This window comes from Magnolia sinica, chromosome 1, assembly GCF_029962835.1.
Source record: "Magnolia sinica isolate HGM2019 chromosome 1, MsV1, whole genome shotgun sequence".
NCBI classification, from domain to species: Eukaryota; Viridiplantae; Streptophyta; class Magnoliopsida; order Magnoliales; family Magnoliaceae; genus Magnolia; species Magnolia sinica.
In genome coordinates, this window is record NC_080573.1 from 15,606,449 (window position 1) to 15,631,867 (window position 25,419).

Genomic DNA, 25,419 nt, shown 5'->3' on the forward strand with positions numbered 1-25,419 from the left:
TGAAAAGAAAAGCCAGCGATAGGCATTTTGGATAAAGAGCGCCAAAAATCTCGGAAACTCCTCAAAAAAACAAGCTTCAATGGCGTCATCTCTCTTATCCTCGGCTATTTTCCCAAGATCTCTGCTTCCATTCCATCCATCTCTCCGCTCGAGATCCACGCGCACGCCCCAAACACGGAGCATCCGTCTCGACATTCGCTGCATTTCTGCCAGGAATCCTTCAACGGTCAGTTGAATTCAGTTCAAATGCCGTCTCGACGTTGGTATTAGCATTTCTCTTTTTCGTTTTAGATTCGGGCTTGGAATGCGTTTGGTTGCTCTGCTAAATTGGAATTGCGAAAATTCAGTTCAATCTACAGCAATTGGCGAAAATTTCACGGTTCGGATGTTGCAGTTCCAACTTGAAAGCAACACAAATGCAATTCGGGTGGGGAGACGACACCACAGAGCTGGATGAACAGGAATACGGTTGAATCGTCCTTCACGTGCACATGGCAGGATTATGTATCAATCAGGATCATCCATCTGGTGGACCATAGCCTTCATATTTATGCAATTTCCTGCAGCGAATGCATTAACCATTTTTTACTTTCTACCATATATTGGAAGACCCTGATCATCTCTTGCATCATCCTTTTTTTTTTTCCATCACATATATATATAAATAATCAGAGGAATAATTGGGACTAGGGTGTCGAATTTATTAATAGAAGTATCTATTAGAATGAATTCTATAGCATTTGAATCCTTACCACCGAAGTGTTTAGTTGTACACTTGAAAGATAGCCCAGAAAATAGAAGGAATGATTGTATAATTGTTTTATATGGATCCTATCCGGTTGAGACCACAAGTAATAATGACATAAAATACAATTTGGCAATTTCTATTTTTTTCCTACTAATTATTGTAATTCAGAAGTTCATCCAAACACATCCTTTAAGTTCAAATAAATTTGGATTGTGCAGATTTCAATATATGCTTTAAAATTCAGTGCTGGTAAGAAGGGAATTTTTGCTTTTCATTTTCTTTTGAAGTTTTGGGGATGTTGATTGCATACATTTAATGATTTAGAAAAGCAACGTCAGCAACATGGGGAGTTTTAGGTGGTTGAGTTTTAGACCTTCATGGATAACTAGTATGGGCTAATCATACATTTCACAATAGATAGAACTTTAGGTCTCATTCAGCTAGTTCTACTTCTGCAACGCAACAATCATGCATGCCTGGAAACATGATTACACTTACTCAAGAGGAGCATTCCAAATTGATGAAAAATCCATAGAATCAGCTTATTCCTGCTACTTTTGTTGCCACTTCTGCACCTATGGCTACTTTCGTGACTTTAGGTATGGCATGTTTACGATCCATGGTTCCTGTTTCATAGGCCATTGACTCTCTTAAGACTTTTCACATGAAAGTGCAAAACAATTTAACTCAAAAGTTTTATTTTTTGTTTAGATAATGCTAAGGAATATACATCCCAATCCTTTAGTCTATATTTTTCTGCAATAGGTATATTGCATCAAACATTGTATGCCTACACGCCATGACAAAATAGTATTATAGAATGAAAAAATTGTCACCCGCTTGAGGTGACTCGTGCTTTATGAATTCAGATGAATGTTCCAAAAAGTTTCTGGAGTAATGTAGTATTTACGGCCTATTTTCTGATAAATTGAATGCCCTTGACTATGTTAATGGGTAAATCACCTCAAAAACTTAATTGTTTTCTTTTCCTCCCAAAGTCTTTGGATATTTATGCTCTGTTCATCAATTGGAGTTAGACTATTATAGATTAGATCTTAAGAGCTATTAAGTATATTTTTCTTGGGTACTTCCGGATGCAAAGAGGTTATCGTTGTTATAGTCCTTTACTTCGAAGACAATATGTGTGTACAAATGTTACATTCTTCGAGTCCACTTCATTCTTCTTAAGAGATAGTAGATCTCTTGATGTGGAAGCTATGCATGTACCTGTTGCCATTGAAGAAGACATAATCCAATCTCCTCCCTCTATTGACTCCTCCATTCCCGTTGTGCTTCAACTACAAGTCTATTACTAAATAGAAATGGAAAGATAGTGCGGCCACTTATAATGTGCCATCCACCATATTTTCTTCCGAGCCTAGTGATCCCGTGACTTCTCTTGATAGGTCTAATGTTTCTATTGCCTCGAGGAAAGGTGAGCTTATGTATACCAATTACCTTATCTCCAAATATGTCTTCTTTCAATACTTATCTCCTACTTTTAGTGTTTGCTTTATTGTTGTCCTCTCGTTCTATTCACAAGTCATACTGGGAAGCGTTGTTACGTAAGGAGTGGAAACATACAATGAAAGAGGAATTGGCTGCCCTTTATCAGAATAACACCTGGGAGCTCACCAATCTACCCACCGTGATGGCATAGTTGAATGTCCAAAGGCTCACTTGATTGCTAATGAATATTCTCAGACCCTTGGTGTTGATTATATTGAAACCTTCTTTCTTGTTGCCAAGTTGAATTCTATTCGTATTATCCTTTCTACGACTGTCAATTCTGTCAATCATAGCTGGTCCTTATTCCAACTGGGCATTAAGAATGCCTTTCTTCATGGTGATCTTATAGAAGAGGTCTATATGGAGCGACTACCTGAATTCGTTACTGAAGGGGAGTCATATAAGTTGTGTAAACTGAAAAAAAAGCAATTTATGGGCTAAAGCAGCCATCACATGTATTGTTTGATAAATTCAATAAAGTTGTGTTGAATTATGGCTTTGTTTCAAATCAACCCCCTCATTCCATCATTGTACGGAAAGATACCTCAGGTCTTATTGTGTCGGTGATATATGTTAATGATATTGTTGTTACAAGAAGTGGTTAGAAGGGGATTGAGGAGTTGAAGAAGTATCTATCGAGATTTTTTCTCACAAAAAATCTAGGACATCTTCAAATCTTTCTTAGTATAGAAGTTTCCAGGTCAAATGAAGAAATTAATCCGACTCAATGGAAATCTGTTGTGGATTTGCTCATGGAGACAAGTCCTCTATGTATAAGCTAGTTGAGACATCAATGGATCTGAACCACCAACTTATTGCTGATTAAGGAGATATATTTGAAGACCTAGGGAGGTATAGAAGATTAGTTGGGAAACTCATCTATTTAACTATTACTCAGCCAGATATATCTTATATTGTCAGTGTAGTGAACTATGGTACTCTACATCTGCGCAACTTCTTTAATAGCTAGGTTGTTTACTCCTTGGTATTGCGCGTTTATGGGAGGAAATCTAGTCACGTGGAAGAGTAAGAAGCATAGTGTTGCGACCCACTCAAGTGCTGAAGTAGAATATAGAGCAATGGTTGATACTATTTATGAGTTGATGTGGATCAAGAAGTTGTTGTAGGAGATAGGGTTCGAAGTGAATCTATCTATGCACTTGTTTTGTGATAATCAAGGAGCAACCCACATTGCAAACAATCCGGTCTATCATGAGAGAACTAAACATATTGAAGTCGACTATCACTACATATGTGAGGTCTCTAGTAGTGAAATCTTTGTGCCATAAGTTCGGTCTCAAGATCAACTTTTTGATCTGTTCACCAAGGCCCTCAGTCACTGTTAGTTTACATGCATATACTCGAAGCTTGGCATTGACAACATCCATGCTCTAGCTTGAGGGGGAGTGTTAACGGATGTGAATGTCAGCCACATCACTGTACAACCCACCTAGTCTTTTTCTTTTGCTAATTAGTTGCTATGCTTGTTTAGGACTGAGTGGGGATTTTTGCTTTTCTTACTTGAGGTTTTTTTGTCATATTCATTTTATTGAATAATATAAAAGGGAAGAGGGGATGTCCAACCCCAACTCAACCCTACCTCTCTTTTTCTCTCTTCTCCCAACTCTCCTCTCTCTCTCTCTCTCTCTCTCTCTCTCTCTCTCTCTCTCTCCTCTTTCTTCTCTTTATTTACTCTTAATCTATAAAAAACTACACTTTTGAAATGAGGATGTTTTTATCTTGCAGGAATTTTTAGACCCAAATGATTCATTGTTGAATAATGGAATGAGGAGACTTGAGAGGGCCATTGCTGTGATCCTTATTTTTGTTCAAATCTCGTCTCCATTGCCTTTTGCCAGTTGGAGTCCATGGTCTATTTCTCCTGCAAGAGCTGTGCTTTATTCACCCGACACTAAAGTTCCAAGAACTGGGGAACTTGCTTTGAGAAAGGCGATTCCAGCAAATACAAACATGAAAGCTATACAGGTGAATGGATCCATTTGTAGAGCTATTCAAGGTCAGTAGCTTAGTAGTCTCAAGTCTGTTGTCTCTCTTTGAGTTTGTAATATCTTCTTTGTAAGAATCTTGCTTGTAGGATTCTCTGGAGGACATCTCATACTTGCTTAGAATTCCACAGAGAAAGCCTTATGGCACAATGGAAGGAAATGTAAAGAAAGCCCTGAAGGTGAGCTCTTGTTGTTTAAGAAACATATTGTTTTTTCCTTCCGTAGTTTTATACATGAAATATTGTGTATGTTGGATCCTATTCTGATATGCTCTTACAACTTGGGAACCATGTGTATATTCTTAGCCTGAAACTCAAGGTTGGTCCAGTCATCATACAAGGTTTGCCCACCTGATGACTGTTCCGACCTCATTTTGTGCCACACCCCATACATGGTAGGGCCCACCACAGGACCAACACAGATCTTGAACACACATGAGGACATTGGCTCATGTGGGGAGAGTAGGATTCTTAATACTACTCCAGTAGCCACCACATCTCTTGTTTAGGTTAGATTAGATCTGTAACATGTGTTTATTCATCTTTGTCTGCACTCTGGCTATGTAAAATAAACCAAGCAAAGATGATTTTCATTCCCTTTTTTTTTTCTTTCTGTATTTAAACTTTCTTCCAATTGAGTTGTTGTTTCTATTTTTATTTGGTTCTTGCCTGCTTTTCTACTACCAGCCATCATGTGATGACCCACTACTAATTTAAGGACATTTCCTTTTCAGATTGCAGTTGATGATAAGGAATCCATCTTGAGTAATATACCAACAAATCTGAAGGAAAAAGGTTCTGTACTCTATGCTTCTCTTGTAGATGGGAAGGTACGATAGAAAGAAATGATGCTGGTACTTCAACTAGTCATAATCGTGTAGGAAAAGTTGGTGAAGGAAATACACTTTGGAGTTCTTTTATGATACATGTGGTTTTGGTTTTACCCGTGTATCACTCTCTTTTGCTGGAAACACTTCATTTACAATAATTAAATGTAGGTGATTGCATACCATGGTTTTGATCTGTTGGAAAATGAGGTAAAGTAGCTCCGACACATGCAGGAAGATCTCCAACAGATGCAGGATCATAACATGGTAAAACCATATTGATGGCATCTGAACTAAATAATACACTTAAGTAGCATTAGTTAAGAGAGATTAACTAAAGGATACAGTGGGAACCAGTTGTAACTGGTGCTCTGAGGATGAAGGTAGAGAGTAAGAGAAAATAGAATCCAAACCAAGCTGCCCCGATCCATGAGTTTCTGAGCACTGCTTTCTCTAGTGAGAGTTTCTTGAAAAGTGAGCATGCTCCTTTATGTGGAAGAGATTGTGGGGTTGAGCCTATAGCTCAACTAGACAACCTTGAGATTGCATGATGCAGTAGCTTGGAAAAGAATATGAACTTTCAGTGTAGTGGGTGAATATGCATGTGAAACTTGATTGAATAGAACTCAAAAGGTAATGGACTGTGGAAGTAATTTCCAGCAATCTTCTAGTTTTTCTCAACAAAGAAGATAAATAATAAAAAGAAGTAATGTTATAGGAATGGAAGCAACACATGCTAGGGGATTGAAGCAATTCATGCTCAATGTAACTTTAATTTAATTCAATAATAAAGCATCGTGTCTCATAGGTTCATACATATGGCTATATGTATAGCCTTTTACTTAAATAATGCAAGACACATGATTTAATGCTAGCATGCAACATGGAGATTATGAAAGAGTCCATAAAGTAATTCAATTAACAAAAGATGCTAGTCCACCAAGTAATTAAGAGTAAACTCTAAGCAATAAAATCTGATTTAACCTAAATCACATGCCCGCATGCTAAGGAATAACATAAATCAATTAAAACTAGGCCCGATGGAAGGATAGAACTTCCAATTTAGCATAGGCACGTTCTACACTCAAGGGATAGATTTGTAGGTTTTATGATTAGGGTTAAGAATGAGAAAATCTGAAATTTGGAAAATTATGGTTTATGGGAATTGAGAATTTTAGAATTAGGTTTTTTAAAAATTAGAAAAATTAGGAAATCGGGGATCTAGGGTTTAGGGTAGGGTTATGGATGGGAAATCAATGGGTTTTATGGGGGAAGCAAGGGGAAATCAAAGGATTGAGTGGTTGTTCATGCGGTTAGCCAAGGGGCTCATACGTGTGGGTCGTTGGCTAGGCTTTTTGGGTCCTCAATGGTTGATTTCGGTCGGGGTTGAAGTTGGATGATGAGAAGATGAAGAAAAATATGATTTGGATGGTCTTGGATAGGAAGGGAAGAAAAGAGATGAAGTTTTTGGAAAAATACCTCTTTTGGATAGAAAGGAAGAGAGAAGGAAGATGATAGGTGGAGACCTCGCACCTCCGTTGAATGGGGAATGGAATCACACCACACCTAAGTGCCAAATCACATGGAGTATTCTTCAAGTCACATGAAGAAAAGAAAACACAAAGCTTCTTCTTCCTTTTTTCTTTTTTTTTTTCAAAATAATGGCATTGGGGCCTCAACACCCATCTTTCTCTTTTATAGTCTTAGAAAAGACCTTTTTTAGACGCTCTCAAATAAGATTCTCAACATAAAGACATTTAATAAATTAAAAGTTATTCCTAACTCTCTAATCTCAACGCAAATATAAGGTATACAAAAAATAATGAAGCATGTAAACAATCTAAACAACTAAACAATTTCATGGCCCATGGGGGTCCACGATCAAGATGTCCGATGATGATGATCCAACAGTCCGATCATCGTTTCCATCTAATTCAACGGTCCGATGTGTCTATCAAGCTCCTATATGCAACCCACGTGCATCTTCCCAGTGTAGGGTCTTCAAAGATGCATGAATATGCACGTGGGGTCTTCAACGTAGCTAGGAATGTGAATTGGGCCAAGTGGGCCCCATGTAATGGCTGTATAACCATATGGAGACTGACTCAGCCCTCCTCCTCTGGTATGGTGCTCAGATGTCTTCATCATTAAATCTCTATTGTATGCCAAAACCCCTTGAAAGAGACCCTATGGGACATATAAATTGACCTACTTCTATTCAAAGTGTTAGTAAGTCAATCTTTTAAGTAGAGAAATGATGCATCTAGGCCATCCATCACCATTACATGGACCCTCTTTGATTGTAGGGCTGGCCGTAAAACGGCACATACTAGGGATATTTTGGTTATTTAGAATCTTCTTTACTAGCAGTTAGTTCCGTTTTTGGATTTAAAATTTAGATTTCAGTCTTTAGGATATGATTTAGAGCTAAATTAATAAAGTATAGATTTGAAAGATCGCTTTATATCTTTATCTTTTATTTTATAGCTATAAAAAAATATTTAAGGCCACATGTATGAGAAGTGTTGATGAATATAGAATGAAATCTAAAAAAAAATAAAATGAAGTGCGAGTTTTTCTGGGGAAAAAAATCTCTGGCAAAGTGAGAGAACTAAACCTCTTTGAATTGTGTGGTTTGAGCAAAAATCCATTCTTCTCTTCTTTTATTCTTTCACAACCTACTTCATCAATTGTTATTAGAACTAGTTCCTTCTTCGGCTTGTATGAGACCAATGGGAGGTTTTTTGGGGAGGATGTCATGGAGGAAATGGTAAAAAGACATGATTGTATGGACGGAATGTGCCATAATATTTTCAGCTGATTGGATAATTTTACAATGCCGACACAATATCGAGAAGTTCCTTCTTGTGTTTGAGAAGGTCGCAACATCCTGGAATTGGATGTTAGCAGTTCCAAGGGTGTTCATTCGATCATCCTCTCGAGGTGATCAATTGGAGAATAGTGACTATGCTTTTGATGTGAAATTTGGTATGCTTGATCTTCATGAAGAATCAAAGAATTTCAAAGAACAAATCCAAGATTCACTAGAAGTGTTTGAAGATCCAACAGGTGACATGACTAGTAAAAGGACGACAATTCAAGAAGATACATGCAAAGAGTCAATCTGTGTACTGCTACATGAACCTATTAATGGATCATTGGATGGATTTGTTTATCGAACAGACAATGGATTGATGGTTTAATTGGTGGAGGAAGAGATGAGCAACTCAATGGTTGAACTAGCACATTCTACTGTGTATATCAAAGTTGAAATGGACATGTTGTTCCTGTCCCAGCAATGATCAAAGTGCATAAATCGGAGGTGAACTGTGATGAGGAAAACATCACCTTGACAAGGAGTTGATAGAAACACAACTCCGTTACTGCAAAAGTGGGAGTTGATGCCTAGAATGTGCAGAGCAGGAAGAAAAGAAGAGGTGGCATGATCTACAATGCCAGCCAATGCCAATGTTGGCGATCTGAAATGTAGGCCTTCCCCAACAACTGTCACCAAAGCCAAGGAAGACATGTTATAAAGTCATATTGGTTTGATGGATTGCTGGTAGAGCCAAGGAAGAACATTGTGATGTCATATGGTCTGATGGATTGCTATTGACTATCAACTCAAGGACGTGTTCTTTGAAGCTGGGGGCAACTGATGCATCTGTAGCATCGATCACCATCAGATGTCCTCCTTGATTGTAGGGTTGGATATAAAACAGTCCATATTTCGGATATTCTAGTTATTTCGTGAAGATCTTTTAAGATTCAGAATCTCTTTAGTAGTAGTTATCTCCCTCTTTGGATATGAAATTTGGATGCCAATATTTGGGATATAATTTAGTAAAGCCTAGATTTGAAAGAACTCTTTCGATCTTTTTGTATTTAGGCCTATATAAAGACCTCTAAGGCCATAGGATGAGTGGGCTGAACTTGGCGCCATTATGATTTTGCTTTCAGTTAGGGATTGCAGGCAACCTCAGTCCTCCCTTTTTATTACTATTTTTGCACCTGTTTTCTGTAATTATGTTTTGCTATTGTCAGGCCTTAGCCATCCTTGTTCTTTTGGGTTAATTTTCTGGGTTGTTTCCCAGATATATATATTTTTTGAATTCCTGTTTGCTCTTGGCATCTATTTTATGCTTTTTTAATAAAATTCTCATTTCACATAAAAAAAAAGGACCTCCAAGGCCATATGTACGAGGAGAGTTGATGAGTATATAGCAGAATAAAAAAGTGTTGAGTTTTGAGAGAAAATACTCTTGCCGAGGGAGAAAACGCTAAAAATCAACTTCTTTGAATTATGCACAAAATATCCATTGTTCATTTTCTTTTATTTTCTTCTTTCTCATTACATTCTACATCAAGAAAGCAAATGAAAGAGTCCAAAACTAACTTTTAACTCTCAATATACCAGCCACATGGCCTTGTATAGGCTACACACACATGCACACTCCATGGTTGTGAAAAATGCCAAAAACTAGGCATCTAGTTGATGTGTCCAGTCATTAGGGCGTGTTTGGATTCACGATTTCGATTGTATAGTATCGTATTGGTGGGGTTGATGGGACATGTCCCTCGTTTGGAAACGAACGGCAGGCAATGCATTCAACACGTGCGAATATGCCCGAGAACCACTTTGCATCATCGATGGGATTGTACCGCGCAACCGGCCGGACGTTCAGTTAGACGTAAACAGGAAGAAAACATTTTCTTCTTTCATTGTGTTGCTGGTAATGCCCAGTATGGCCGTCTTTTGACAAATCCACATCGTCCATCATCTTCCTCTCGAGATTTAAACCATAAAGGGTGAGCTTTGATCATCCGATGATGTGGCCCACTGAGACAATCAAGTTGAAACAACAACCGAACGGTCTTCTTTTGATCATTGTAGCGATCATGAGGAAGTACATGGCCATGAAAGGTCAACATGTTTTTGATGGGTTTTTCTCCCTCTACCTGATGAACGGTTCAGATCCACCTTTCACTGCATGATGGTGGCCCACAACGAAAAGACGGAACCTCTGTTTCGCAACAGAGTCGACGTACGTCGACTCTGTGAAGTTTGGTGGCCCACTTATTGAAGCTTCTTGGAAAATCCACTCCGTCCATTGGATTTAGGACGAAAAACCATCCGGAAGGGAGTGCTTTTGGAGTGAAATCAGCGTGGCCCATGAGGGTGTTTACTCCGCCGTCCATTTCATGTTTAACGGTTGAGATTCTGCAATAGTTTGCATAGAAACAAAAGGACACCTAGGCAAGGGTAATGCCCACCCTCTGAAGTGAATGAACGGCTCAGATCATTCAATGGAACAGTGAGTGAGCCCCACTACACGCACGTATATACATCGTGTGGCCCTTATCCGATCGTTTCCAAACATTGATCTGACATGAAATTGTATACATGCTAAAGTAATACGTCCTATCCAAACATTGGTTAGTGGCACGTCTCTGCTGGATGTATTCTGAATATCGCCCAACGTATACGTGAACAGTACCGGATATAATACAATCTAGTTGATGTGTCCAGTCATTTAATGTTATTGAATTTATATAACGAATCCAAAGCCTGTTAAATATTTAAATCGCTTTGTACACCATGCTTATGGACTTCTATATACAACCATATGGCTGTTTTCACAGTATGATTGGTATGCATACCTCAAATCTTGCAACCACATGATCTACAGACACATTCATTGCTGTGAGAACTCCAATTTCAGCTAGATTTCTTTGTATAACATCTATTTAGCAATATACAATCATATGAGCTTTTTTTTTTTCTATGTAGACAACTTATAAACTCTACAAGCTGTTTGGTGTATATACAAGCCTCGCAACATGCATTGTATGGTTGCTTATAGTCCTAACATTGGATAACTAGTTGATATATAAGGGCTGAAATCATTGCATATTTGGACTTGTTGACCCATGGTAATTGGTTCCTTCCTTTGGACTAATCAATTAGGTTTGAGGGCCCCACATCTAATCGGATGATTTCTTTGCCTTGATCTTCACTTAGCCATGTTTTATTTATTTATTTATTTTATATGCCTGAATGTGTCCTTGATGGATCGCGTATGGTCCTAGATGCATCTTTGTGCATTCAATGCCAGCCACCCGCTGACAAAAGGAGTTTAAGCTCTTAGGAATTTGGATTATATTATGATATGACTTATGATGGCTGTGTTATGGGCTGTTTGGGCGAGAGGAATGGTCAATGCTTTCAAAACAAGCGCATGTTGGAGGTGGATGCATATAAAAGGGCCAAAAATGACTATAATAGGGTGGGTTTCTTGTGTTAAAGGAGCTTGACTAAAATGATTAGTCATTCTTATCTGGGATGTAATTTCTTATGTAAATTCGAGCCGTCGTGCTCTTTTAATAAAATGTCGTTACCTTTAAAAAAAAAAAAAAAACTCCGTGTTAAAATCTTAGCAAAAAATCATGTAGCGTGGATATGACTCATGCTTGCTATGTAAGTTTTACAAAACATGATTTGATTATCTCATGAGTGTGGCTTGATCATAATACTTAGGGCCTGTTTGATAAAATTATTTTCAGTACTTATCACTGAATTTTGGTATTTTCAGTGATTTTCCCTTATTTAGGGCATTTAGTAAATCCACATAATTAACTGCTTAATTTCGATTTCCATGGAAAAAGGATTTTTTTCCAGCTCCCCTCTCTTGACTAGTCACTTAACACGGAATGCGGAAAGTGATTTTGCTCTGTACCAATAATTTAAAATGACAACAATGCCCTTCCTCTTCTAAAAAAATGACCACAATTTTGGGCGGCCACCGTAGGAGGTCTGATCATAGATGTAAGACGTTAATCTCAATGTACCAGCCATTCAAAGAGAGTAGTCACTCACCCAAAATGGAGATCAAAGTGTCGAGATCTTGGATGTCGAAGTTAGTGTGTCGTTGCACATCCGATAATAACGATCTGACATTATGGCCCATTCTTCGAGGTGTTTTTAGACTCCTTCCATGAAGTGGACTGCACATCTTGTAGTACTCATTGATAGTTTCGAAACAAGTGGTCGCACATCCCAAATGGAGATCAGAGCGCCATGATCTTATACGTCGAAGTTGGTGTGTCGCTACGCATCCGGGCTACATGTGCAATAATAACGATTGACTTTGTGGCTTAATTTTCAAGGTGCTTCTAGACTCCTTTTCGCAAAGTGGACTGCACATCTTGTAGCACTCATTGATAGCTTCAAAACAAGTAGTTGCATATCCCGAACGAAGATCGGAATGACGAGATCTTGTACGTCAAAGTTGGTGCGTCGCTGCACATCGGGCCACGTGCAGTAATAATGATTTTACTTTATGGCCCAGTTTCTTTGGTGTTTCTAGTCTCTTTTTGGGATGTGGACCGCACATCTTGCAATACTTGTTTATAACTTCAAAATAAGTAGTTACACGTCCTGCACGGAGATATGAACATTGAGATCTTGGACGTACAAAATTTCGAGTCGTTACACATGTTGACAAAAAAAAGTGAAATCTAATGTCAGTTGTTTGTGTCCCATTCTTTTGGCCTTTTTTTCTTTTTGGAAGATTTGAACCTTCCATGATGTTTGGTGCTTTGAGCTCTATGAAATCAGGGGATCGCTAATCTAGATCAGGTCGTGGATCGTGACAAAAATGGATCTTCAAGATGGCATGTTCCTTCAATGGACCATATCTCCCCATTCGTTGATTGGATTTGGACAAAATTTGGTCTAGGTGGGTTTCTTGATGTGTTCTTCGAGATGGTCTGGTCGGATTAGAACATACTTGACCAGATCCGGCCAGATGAGACCAGATGAGATCGTGGCCATTCGATCTTGTTTTCGATAGATCTGATTCAATTCAGATCAAATTAGGCTGAAAATTGTTCTCTAGGCTAATGAATACACACTGAACACATTTGACAGTTCAAAATAATCAGATGGTAGTCCAATCAAGGAGATGTAGGCCGTGAACATCTGGGATTGTTGCATGGCGAGATCAAAGGATGACCTATCACAATCAGCCCTTATTCAAGCCCAATATCTGGGCAGTCTTGATTGGCATGGCACACCTACTAGATATCTGAGCCATTCATGATAAATCTGATGCAAATCTCGCACATGTGTCTACTTGACCTTTAATCTCTCCTTACCACAATTCACCATTGAACTTCCTAAAATAGTAAGGTATAAAACTTATAAATTGAGTAACATTCTCTTGTTGGAATGTGCAAGAGGAAAGTATTAAAGTTTTATTAGATCAGCATAGGTACGCCAAATTTAGTAGCATGACAACAACAGGTTTCATCTCATACTCTACAAAAGATAGAAATAGAGACAATATGGGCAGATATGGCAAATTGTCAATTTTCAGACATTTGTAGTTTGTGTTTACCAAACTTTTTTTTTTTTGGGGGGGGGGGGAATTGCTTATTTTCAGCTATCACTTATCATTTTTCAGAAAACAGTACTAAAATTCAGCACTTAAGTTTTCAACACTTAAATTAATTTTCGGACCTTATTTTCAGTTTACCAAATGGCACCTTGCAGTTGTTTACATTGTCTGATATGAAACATCACCTTGGAGAAAACATTGGCTTTCTCCGGTTTCTCACATTTTGCACCATTTTCTAAATTCCTAGTATGGGACTACTTATATAATACATAATTACGTATATTTCTTATATAATATTCAATTACAAATATGCTTTGTTTTCCTTTATTTTCTTCCTTTCATGGTCTTTCAAATCTATATGGGGAAAGTTATAGTTCCTTTTGGTATCACAGGGAAGATTGCAGTCCCTCATTCAATATATAAAGGAGCAGGACCCAGATAAGGTATCTGTGAGCCTTGCATCTTCACTGGACACCGTTGCAGAAATAGAGTTGTTACAGGTAACTAACATTATCCAAGAATTTAATTTCCATTATTTGCAATGCTACTGGATTTATGTACTGTGATGGAGACATCATAATATGGACACAGCAAAAACTGATAATATGTATTTTGTAAAAGATTCATACATCCTAACTGAAGTTACAATTCAAAACAAAAAAAAAAAGAAAAAAAGAAAAAAAGAAAAAAAAAGAAGTTATAATGTTTCTGTGAAATTCCTCATCATTATCCAAGTCTTGTCGCAACTGATCGGGGTTGGCTACGTCAATCTTATTCCACCATTCTACTCAATCAAGAGCCATAACTTCAGTTAGGCCATAGGCCATCAAGTCACCTCCACCCATGTCCTTTTGGGCCTTCCCTTGCCCTTTTAGAGCCTTCTACTTGCACCAACTCAGTTCTAACCAGCGCAATTCTTGGTCTTCATTGTACATGACCAAACCATCCAAGTCTACTTTGCCTCATCTTGTTACATATTGGTGCCACTCCTAAGTTCCCTCTAATGCATTCACTTCTCTATTTCCATCTTTCCTCATCTTGCCACTCATCCATCTCAACATCCTCATTTCAGCTACACATCCTATGAACATGTTATTCCTTAACTGCCCAACATTCTGTCCCACAAAGCATGGCTGATCTTATGGCTATCCACATCAGTTTGATTGGTACACAATGATCACATTTTTCTGAAATTCCTAATATTTGAAATTTCATATGGTTATCGTCAGATATATAAGCTAATAGTCACTGTGCACTCATCTCTAGCCCATTAAAAAAAGATGATGTTTTCGCTTCTGATGTGTAAATTAATTGCTTTATCTTTTCACTGATAAGTATGATATATTATTTGAAAGTGACAGATTTTCATTTACTGTCATCAACAGTTTACTATAATTTGCGTTCACTTAGCTGGTTTAGCTTGTTAATTTCTAATAAGATGTAACTTTTGGAATGTCTTGAACGCTTAATAATACCACGCTCAAACAGGCTCCAGGGTTGTCATTTTTTTTGCCCGAGCAATACTTGAAGTACCCAAGGTATGGCTTCTCCTCATTGGGTTGTGAACAAATGTTCCATTCATAATTTAATTCTTGGTGCCATATTAGATGTTGATTCTATAACGCCAGAAAACAACAAAGGTAAAGAAAGAAAACGGGTAGGCAGAGTGCAATTCCCTCAAGATGCAACCCGTATGATGACATGGTTCATTTCAAAGGGATTCTGTTCATTAACTCTAAGCTGCCTTACATATTTCATTAGTTAGCCTTAATATCCTTCTCCCCATCATGTCATTCTGGTGTACCTGGCTTCCCTTCGTTGCTATTTTGTTTCTCTATGCTATGGCCTATCATTGTGAAAAGGGGGTATTCTGGAGTATACATCAGCAAGCAGGTCTTTTGAAAAAAGAACGTCAAGATGATTTTGTGAGCGAACAAGGTTTCCAATTGGCATTTGTCAAACCTTTTCCTCCAAATGGTTTTCACTGAATATAACTTGTGCTTATGGTGGAGAAATCTGGAAAAAAATGCTGAAGGAGATACATGGTGGAAAACATAGCAGGAAGTTCTTTGTCAAAATTAATGGTGAGATCTAAATGCAAAATTCTTAATTTAATCATTAAGACTAAGGATCTTGCATCATTTCATTGATACAAGGAACTTGGAAGAATTTATTATGTTTAAACATTTACTCTTCTAATAAGTTTGATAGTAACATCCGAGCTACTTCCATTATAGAATGTTATGGCAGGTTGATTTTGTCGATCAAGGGACCACACTCTCAAAACGTGGATCCCATTCAATCATGTACTATACAGTCTATACTTAGGCTGTCTATTGTAGGAATGGGATTATTCTCCTTCATTATCCCATTCAATCATGTACTATACTTAGGTTGTCTATTTTAGGAATAGAATTATTCTTCTTCATTATCCCTTAAATCATGGATTGTAATCACCCAAAATTACGGGTCAACATATACCTTGTATAGCATCCTGTAATCTATTTAAGAGGATGGAATCTCACAATGAGGACCACCCTGAATTGAATCAAAACTTGATTTCAAGATCTCAACATTTCGGATTCTTGTAGAAATATCATGTGATGGGGACATCTCGTGCACACGCACGCCCCCTTTAAGCACGTATGCAAGGAGGAGGGCCCCACCTTCGATCTGGATTGATGATGACATCCATGGAGGGCTTTCTAGTTAGGGGACTGTGTTTTGGTTCTTTGGGGTGGACCTGATCATCATGTGGATTCCATCATTGGATTTCATGATCGTGGCCTACTACCCTAAGTGACCTAGGACTTTGAGTTTTGCTTATTACCATTATTAGGAACACCATGAACGGTTTAGATTGCATTGATTAGTTGTTATTTTTTATTACTTCGTCTTTAAGTAATAGTATGCGCACATGGCGCAGCTTTTGGGGTATAGGTTTTTCTTATAAATAAGTAACCCCTTGTAGGTTTTTTTTTCATTAAAGATTAATAAAATTTCTGCGTTTTTTTTCTGCTTCTCTAAATTTCTGAGTTATGAAAATTCAATTGGTTGTGAAACCCTCCCTTCCTCGAAGGGTTGACTACCGTGGTGCAAAGCCACACCTATCCCAAATCGCTCCATCTCCTACCTTCCATATTCACTTCTTCCTACAGTCATCTACGCTTCAAATCCACCCTCTATTGCAGCCGTTTTTCTCTTTACAACAGATTTTCAGAATCTAGCGCTGCAGGGGGGCTGAAACTTCGGCGAAGCACCACACACAAACCGTGCACCGGATCGGGCTGAAATTCGGAATTTTTTAGCACACCCCTAGCCGACCAGCCCTAAGGAGGGGATTTTGGGTTCGTGGGCCCCACACACGTGCGGGCGAGATCACAAGCACGTGCGTCTGGGCCATAGTTGTTGTCCACGTGTATGGTACTTCTCTAGTTTGTCTCTCTCCTCTCTTTTACTCCCCTTTCACCCAAATCTACCCTAACCCTAAGTTATTCAAATCCTCAATTTTATGCACTTTCTTCAACTTTAGGGTTCCTCGAATTGAAATTTGTGAATCCCTTGGATTGGGGAATTATTTCTGTGCATGTGTGGATGAATTTACCCTCTGATTATTATTTGGTCTATAATTTTGATTGATCCGGCCCTAGCATGCGTAGGCCTGGATTCGCATAAGATTCCCCTTGATTGAGTGCTTGAACTTTTGTGTGGGATGTGGAATTTTGTGTAACTGTTTCTGAATTAGTGTGATTTAAAGCCTGAAATCTTACACATCATACTTGAATTTCATATCCTGCATCAAATTTGGTATCAGAGCTTAGGTTTTTCATAGGGGATTGGATTGCATGTTTAGGGTTTAGTCTACTCGCGTTTATTTTGCACTAAATTTCATCATATAGGGCTGTTTAGGACCCATCATTCACAACATAAATTGCTGAATTTTCTATTGTTAGAAATTCTCTAATTTTCATTGCTGAATTTTCTGTTAACAAACTGTTTGGACGGTTATGTTGCTGGAATTTTAGGAGCGTTGCATAGTTTCCCTCATATAGAGTCCTATAGGAGCATTTAGTCCCATTTAAACGCATATAGTTGCATTAGAGGACCTTTTAGTTGAGTGGTAGTTGTATGCCCACACGTACTGGTCGCGGTTTTGGGTTGCACCCTGCACTAAACATGGAGCAATTACAAGAGTCAATGGACAACATAACCCGACAATTTGAGTCATAAGGTAGGTGCTTGGAACAACGTATTGACCAACGCTGGGATCAACTTAATGTGCGAGTTACCCAACTAGAGACCTCTGCCTGGCCAAACCCCGCCATTGGGGAAGATGCCCAATCTCAGGCAGGTGGTCATGAGGATAGACAAGGGAATAGGGGTGGCCAAAGAAACAGATATGGGCACGCACCCCGCGAGGGGCATCATAATCATTATGACCCAGATGCATAACTCTTCAAGGGAGTTAGAGTAGAGGCCCTTACGTTTAATGGCCACTTGCTCCCTAAAGCTTTTCTGGATTGGTTGGCGGATATGGACCACTATTTTGAGTAGTACGACATGTCGGATGCTCGTCAAGTCTGATTTGCCAAGATGAAGCTTGTGGGCCAAGCAAAGAGGTTTGGGCTACTGTGGAGCGAAAAATAATAAAGGTTGAGGGAACACCCAATAGTCCATTGGGGAGAAATGAAAGAAATTCTTAAAGAAAAATACCTCCCTTTCTCTTATCACTTGAGATTGGTTGAGGAATCGAAGTCCAAGTCTAAGCCTCTCCATATTCTAAATACCAAAGACTTTGAGCGAGAGACTGAGTCGGACTCGATGGTGTTCGCCCTTGTGGCTAGGGAAAGTGCACCAGAAGCTAGTGCAGAGTTACCCACTGAGGCCATTCTGGTAGTGGATGAGTTTCGTGATGTCTTTCCTGATGATCTACCGGATGAGCTTCCTCCTATGGGAGATATACAACATGCTATTGATTTAGTCCTTGGGGCGACTCTACCAAACCTGTCTGAGGTGGTCAATAGGAGTCTGGAAAATTTACTCAGGTGTTTAGTGAGGGAGCACACCAGGACGTGGGACACTGCACTACCTATTGTCGAGTTTGCATTTAATAGTTTTGTCAATAAATCCACAAGTTTAAGTCCTTTTGAAGTCGTTACTGGTTAGAAACCTAGGAAGCATATTAATCTTGTCCCTATGTCCCTGTATCATAGGCTATTAGAGTCTGCAGAGTCCTTTGCACATCACATTCATTCATTACATCAAGAAATCAGACGAAAAATCAATACTAGTAATGAACATTACAAAATTTCTGCTGATCAACATAAACAATTCAAAGAATTCAATGTAGGGGACTCTGTGATGGTCCGCATCAGGCCAGAGCGGTACCTTCAGGGAGTCGTTCGTAAATTACACACGCGTAGTGCTGGACCATTCAAAATTATAAAACGAAACGGTTTCAATGCGTATGTGGTAGATCTTTCACCTTCCATGGGAATTAGTTCCACATTCAATGTGGAGGATGTAGTTGCATTTCAGGCGACCACTGATACATTGTCTAGCTTGTCACCTAACCATCCTAGTTCCCCAGACCTTTCCCTTGATCCATGGCCCCCTCCTGACCCATCTTCCCAGCCTCTACCTCGTATACCTACCATTTCCACACCCAGAGAGGAGATAGAGGATTTTCTGGATCATCAGATAATATCGACATTAGACAACGGATTTCAAAAGTTCCTAGTCAAGTGGAAGTCACGCCCAGTTTCAGACAGTACGTGGCTCATTGAGGAGGAGCTTCAGAGACTTGATCCCGACATCTTAGAGCGGTTTGGGAGTTTTATTTTGCCAGTGACGAAATCTTCGTAGCTGGGGAGAGTTGATGGGGACATCTCGCGTACACGCACGCCCCCCTTATGCACGTACGCAAGGAGGAGGGCCCCACCTTCGATATGGATCGATGATGACATCCATGGAGGGCCTCCTAGTTAAAGGATTGTGTTTTGGTTCCTTGTAGTGGACCCGATCATCATGTGGATTCCATCATTGGATCTCATGATCGTAGCCCACTACCTTAGATGACCTAGGACTTTGAGTTTTGCTTATTACCGTTATTAGGAACATCATAAACGGTTTAGATTGCATTGATTATTTGTTATTTTTTATTACTTCGTCTTTAAGTAATAGTATGCGCACATGGTGTGGCTTTTAAGGTATAGGTTTTTCTTATAAATAGGCAACCCCTTGTAGGTTTTTTTTTCCATTGAAAATTAATAAAATTTCTGCGTTTTTTTCTGTTCCTCTAAATTTCTGAGTTGTGGAAATTCAATTGGGTGTAAAACCCTCCATTTCTTGAAGGGCTGACTACCATGGTGCGAAGCCACACCTATCCTAAATCGTCTCATCTCCTACCTTCCATTTTCACCTCTTCCTACAATCATCTACGCTTCAAATCCACTCTCTATTGTAGTCGCTTTTCTCTCTACAACAGATTTTTGGAATCTGGCCCTGCAGGGAGGCTGAAACTTCGGCGAAGCACCACGCATAGATAGTGCATCGGATCGGGCTGAAATTTAGGGGTTTTGTAGCCCATCCCTGGCCGACCAGCCCCAAGGAGGGGGATTTTGGGTTCGTGGGCCCCACACACCCGCGGGCGGGATCACACGCACGTGCGTCTGGGTCATCGCTGTTATCCACGCATGTGGTGCTTCTCTGGTTCGTCTCTCTCATCTCTTTCACTCCTCTTTCACCCAAATCCTTAACCCTAACCCTAAATTATTCAAATCTCCAATTTTATATCATTTCTTCAACCTTAGGGTTCCCTGAATTGAAATCTGTGAATCCCTTGGATTGGGGAATTATTTCTGTGCATGTGTGGATGAATTTACCCTCCTTTGATTATTGTTTGGTCTATAATTTTGATTGATCCGGCCCTAGCATGTGTAGGCCTGGATCCGCATAAGATTCTCCTTGATTGAGTGCTTGAACTTTTGTGTGGGATGTGGAATTTTGTATAACTGTTTCTGAATTAGTGTGATCTAAAGCTTGAAATCTTGCATATCATACTTGAATTTCATGTCATGTATCATCATCATATCAGAGCCACGATGCTCTCTTTAAAGTTCGTGCGATTTTATTTGCGATTGGAAACTTCTCGTCTTCAATTTGTAGACTTCCTTGTCTCATCATTCCCATCAATTTTTTGTTTGCTGCAATACAAGAAAGTTTTAGCATCTTCTCTCAGTTCATACAGAACGAGTTTGCGATCTTCCAAGCAATGCTAGAATTACTCTTAGTTCATGACAACCAGAATATTCAGAACATTCAGAAGATTTTAGCATTTTCTTCTCATCAGAGGTAAGATTTCTAATCACAGTTATGGTTTCCCAGTTTTCCACGTCACGTTTCATCTAATCCACATAGCATCAAGGTCCTCTTGCTGGTTATTGGGTCTAATCCATCGTCCGATCATCTACTGGGACTTCCCTGTGCAGTCGGTAACCGTAGATAGGATCAGCTGACCTGTTTGTTTTCTATACTTCGTTCACAAATCTGATCCAATTTTGGCTGCCAATCATAGAAATGGAGAAGTCTTAGGTATTTTTGGTTCGATTTACTGGTAAAAATTATACCTCTTGGGCTTTCCAATTCCAAGTATACGGTCTAAGGAGTCTTCTTTTCTTATGGATTTAGGAAGATATCGATGCCTGGTAGGTAAGATGATTTATCTCTCCATGACTAGACCAAATATTGCTTGCGTAGTTAGTCTTGTGAGTCAGTTTGTACAAACTACTTGCAGCCAGCATTTTGAAGCAAGTTCTTGCATTCTACATTACTTAAACTCGTCTCCTGGCAAGGGAGTTCTGTTCTCTGATCATGGCCATCTTATTGTGCGCACCTGTTATGATACTGATTGGGCTAGGTTGTCTAATGATCGTCGTTCCACCACAGGTTATTGTACCTTTGTTGATGATGGTAACTTATTCTTATGATGTTGATGATGGCAACTTGTTCTTATGATATCCATCTTTTATGGGACAGTATTTTTGGAGCTTGTTTGGAGGTTCTTGAAAATAGTCTGGAAAATAAAATTAACAGTCAATGCCTTATGTACATGGAACTCCTTGAAACTTCTGCATGTTGTTTTTGAACTTTATTGGAACCATTACACTTCTATGTGATTGTAGGCTTACTGGGAGAGGAACTGTTGAACTCACCATCGAGAAAGGAGATGGTTCAACATTTTCTGCATCAGCTGGGGGTGAACCAAGAAAACTTGCCACCATTCAGGTGTGTTGAACTTCACATTGTACAAGAAAGAATATTAGCAATATATCTTTTAAACTTCAGTGCCTTTTCTACAATAGATGATGTGGGAGCTTAATCTCTACTATATATAACGCGAGTAATCATTGGACAATTTTACCCCCACAATTAGTCACCTAGAAAATTTAAAACAAAAAGGTATTCTATATGTCTGGTCCTCCAGTTGGGGATATTTTCCCCATTTCCATCATTTCATGAGAGTACCCACACCTTTCTATCTCCTCTCTACTTGCATGGAGCCCGTTGGATGCAACTCCTTAAGAATCCAGTGCAAAATAAAACTACATGGCATGGGGCCCCACCATGATGTCTCTGTGAAATCCATTCAGTCGATCAGTTGCGGCAGCTCAGGTTGTGAAGCCAAGATGGAGGCATATTGAAGTCTCGTCTCAAGTAGTCCAAAACACGGGAATAGTGAGATCAGTGAGGCATTTTGAAGTCTCTCTCTCTCTCTCTCTCTCTCTCTAGCCTGTACCCAGCCGCACCCTTCCTCTTCTAAATCTCCCTGGTCTCTCTCCCTTCCTCTCCCCATGTGTTGCACACGCCATACCCCCCAGTGTTTATTAAAGCACAATTCATAAGCATTATTTTGGTATGGTTGAAAGTGGGGGGAGACTTTGTCCTTCTAATTTCTCAGTCCTTGGAGGGACAAGAGAGTCACTTACTTTAGGAACTCTTCAGCTCTCCATTGGCATTTCTCCTGTCCCTTTAATTTTTCTAAGTTTTTACCATTAACCAAAGATAGAAAAAGAAAAAAAGAAAAGAAAAGAAACAGGGAAATGTTTTCAGTCCTCGGTCACAAAGGTATTTTGAATGAATGTTGAGTGACCTTTTCTTACATATGATGTTTTATTGATCAGTAACCTGTAAACCACATCTTCAGGTTGTTATTGATGGATATTCAGCGCCATTGACTGCAGGGAACTTTGCTAAATTGGTAAGGTAGCTGAACCTCACCTGGCTCTTGTAAATTTCATATTTTCTCTTTAGATGAAATACAGATATCACATATTGTTTTGTTCTCAATTGTCATCATGAGAAATTCCATCATTTGATAAAACTATTTACTTATTTTTATGGTTTTTACACGAGCAAATCTTGTCTTCAAAAACTTCATTGATTGACTCAGAAAGTTCACCAAAATTTACATCAACTCGTCTGAGAGTTGATTCCAAAAATCAAAGAAATCTTTTAACATGATTTTAAAAGGATCTAAAGTGGAATGATTGTTTCAGGTGATTGATGGGGCATATGATGGGATGAAACTGAACTGTGTCAACCAAGCCATTCTTTCAGAAAGTGGACCTCAAAACAATGGTTTTAGTGTCCCTCTAGAAATAATGCCGGCTGGACAATTTGAGCCATTGTACAGGACAACACTAAATGTGCAGGTTAGTTCATCATGGATTTCTGTTCTCATTAACATTACTGACTGGTTTCTCAATCATGTAATACTCTTAAGTTTGCTTCTTCTTTTCCCCCCTTTTCATATGGAAGGACGGGGAGTTGCCAGTGCTTCCATTATCTGTTTATGGTGCTGTTGCTATGGCACATAGTGAAGTCTCTGAGGAGTATTCGTCACCTTGCCAATTTTTCTTTTATCTCTACGACAAGAGAAGTGTAAGTAACATGCTACCCTATCATATCTTCCAAATATTTGATGTTACAACCTTTCTCATGGAATTTCTCCTGATCTCTTATAGGCATACTTTTCTCTCGAATTAAAAATAAAAAAGAAAAAAAGAAAAGAAAGAAGAAGAAGCTGTATATGTGTGTTTGTACTTTGTAGTCTCCTTCTTGATAATGGAAGCTATTCCGTCTCTTGTTATGGGTTTCTTCATGCCAACATCTCAGTCAAGCATTCATGCAGTCTTGCAGGATCCTTCTAATTAGGTGGCGCTCCCTCTTTGAATGTTCTTCCTAGCCCTTTATACTTAACATTTTGAAACAAACTCTTCCCCATAACCACACCTGCACCCGAATTTGTAGCCGGCTTGCCGCTTCGTGCAACTATAGATTCCTCCAAGATGTTGAGATTTGTTTTTTTAACTCACAACTATAGATTCCTCCAAGATGTTGAGATTTCTTTTTTTAACTCACAACTATAGATTCCTCCAAGATGTTGAGATTTCTTTTTTTAACTCATTTAAGTCCAAGAGTCCATTTTGGGGATGGTGAATGCTTGCTTGCAAGAGTGCTGCTTTGCCTTATTTACATTGTTCTGGAGCATCTCTAAACCACATAACACCAATTTTAGGTATGTCATTTGAAATAGAAACATTAGAGTTTGACAAGAAGTGTGCATGACAAGTTAAAGTCAGATTCATCAGTTTAATTCACATATCATGATGAAATTGATGAATATCTTCTCTGATGAACTTGCGAAACTGCACTATTATTCACATGAATTATTCAACAATGCATTTCACAAATTCCATGCTAGTTACTTGCTAAATCTTTCTTTCTACAGGCGGGTCTAGGAGGATTGTCTTTTGATGAAGGCCAATTTTCTGTTTTTGGGTACGATTTCAAACTTTCAAGGCAAAACTGTACCTTTGTTCACTAGTTTTGTAGAAATGCTAATTGCATACGGGTTTCTGCATTAATATCTGCACGACTCCCCTCTGGGGACATGTATTAGACCCGCACGATATATGGTCCATGGCCCAAAAATAAACGGATCAGGAGATCCCGACTGCCTGATTGGATCAGGGCCCAAAAATGGGTAGGGTCAGTTCTTTCCTCAAATTGGTCTTGGGATCGTCTAAATCTCTCCAGATGAGTGGTCCGGATCATGTAAATGTCCGCCATGTATCCCAATGGAGAACTTCTGTGCAAAACTGTGCAAAATTAGCAATTCTTCTTCCATTCATAATTTATTGCATTAGTGTAAATGGTTGAAACATCTATCTTGCCTATATGTTGTCATTCTTACCGAAACTGTTTCAATATGCAGATATACAACCGTCGGAAGAGAAATACTTCCACAGATCAAAACAGGAGATTTCATCCGATCCGCAAAGCTAGTGCAAGGACAAGATCGCCTTATATTACCAGATGAGAAGTGACCTTCTATCTCATCGATCACAATCTTTCATTCATTCTTTCAGATTTGTTGCTTTTGGTAAGGTACTGATCTGATTTCTTGGCACAGTTCATGCTGTCAATTTTTGTTTTCTTTTGAGTTTTTCCCCCCATTTTCTGTTGTAATGGTAAAACACAGACTCTTAGAACTAAAATGACAGGAGAGATGCTTGGAATTGTTGCCTGAGTGCGGGAAAGCTTCCTCCTAATTCTGTTGTGCTTATGGAAAGCATTAGGTGGGGGTATGGAACCTTTTTGTAAAGTGATGTTATTATCTAAAACACCATCCATCATAGATCTCATCAAAGAAATGCAACTGAAAGAGTAGTGGGGAAGTTCCTGGGAGATTTCTTGCTGATGCATCTTACAATGCATTGGAATTTCAAGCAATCAGCTTTTCTTGGGCTTCTTAAATTTGCACATTCATCAAGAAACTAAAACCAATAGCTAATTGGGGCTTTACCGCAGAAGTCCTCAAGAATTCTGATTTTACTTAAAAAAAGTCAACTTTTAGGTGGGGGTATG

At 39.0% G+C, this 25,419-nt stretch overlaps 1 protein-coding gene across 1 annotated transcript; it reads left to right on the forward strand.

The window, feature by feature from the left end:
• Positions 1-25,189, forward strand: LOC131240903 (peptidyl-prolyl cis-trans isomerase CYP37, chloroplastic). Its single transcript, XM_058239435.1, has 12 exons — positions 1-226; positions 4,004-4,243; positions 4,353-4,442; positions 4,997-5,092; positions 13,881-13,988; positions 14,977-15,026; positions 21,672-21,774; positions 22,694-22,747; positions 23,046-23,201; positions 23,308-23,430; positions 24,281-24,330; positions 24,767-25,189. Exons 1-12 carry the CDS (start codon positions 80-82, stop codon positions 24,876-24,878), a joined length of 1,329 nt encoding a protein of 442 aa, XP_058095418.1. The 5' UTR covers positions 1-79; the 3' UTR covers positions 24,879-25,189.
• Positions 25,190-25,419: the final 230 nt, after the last annotated feature.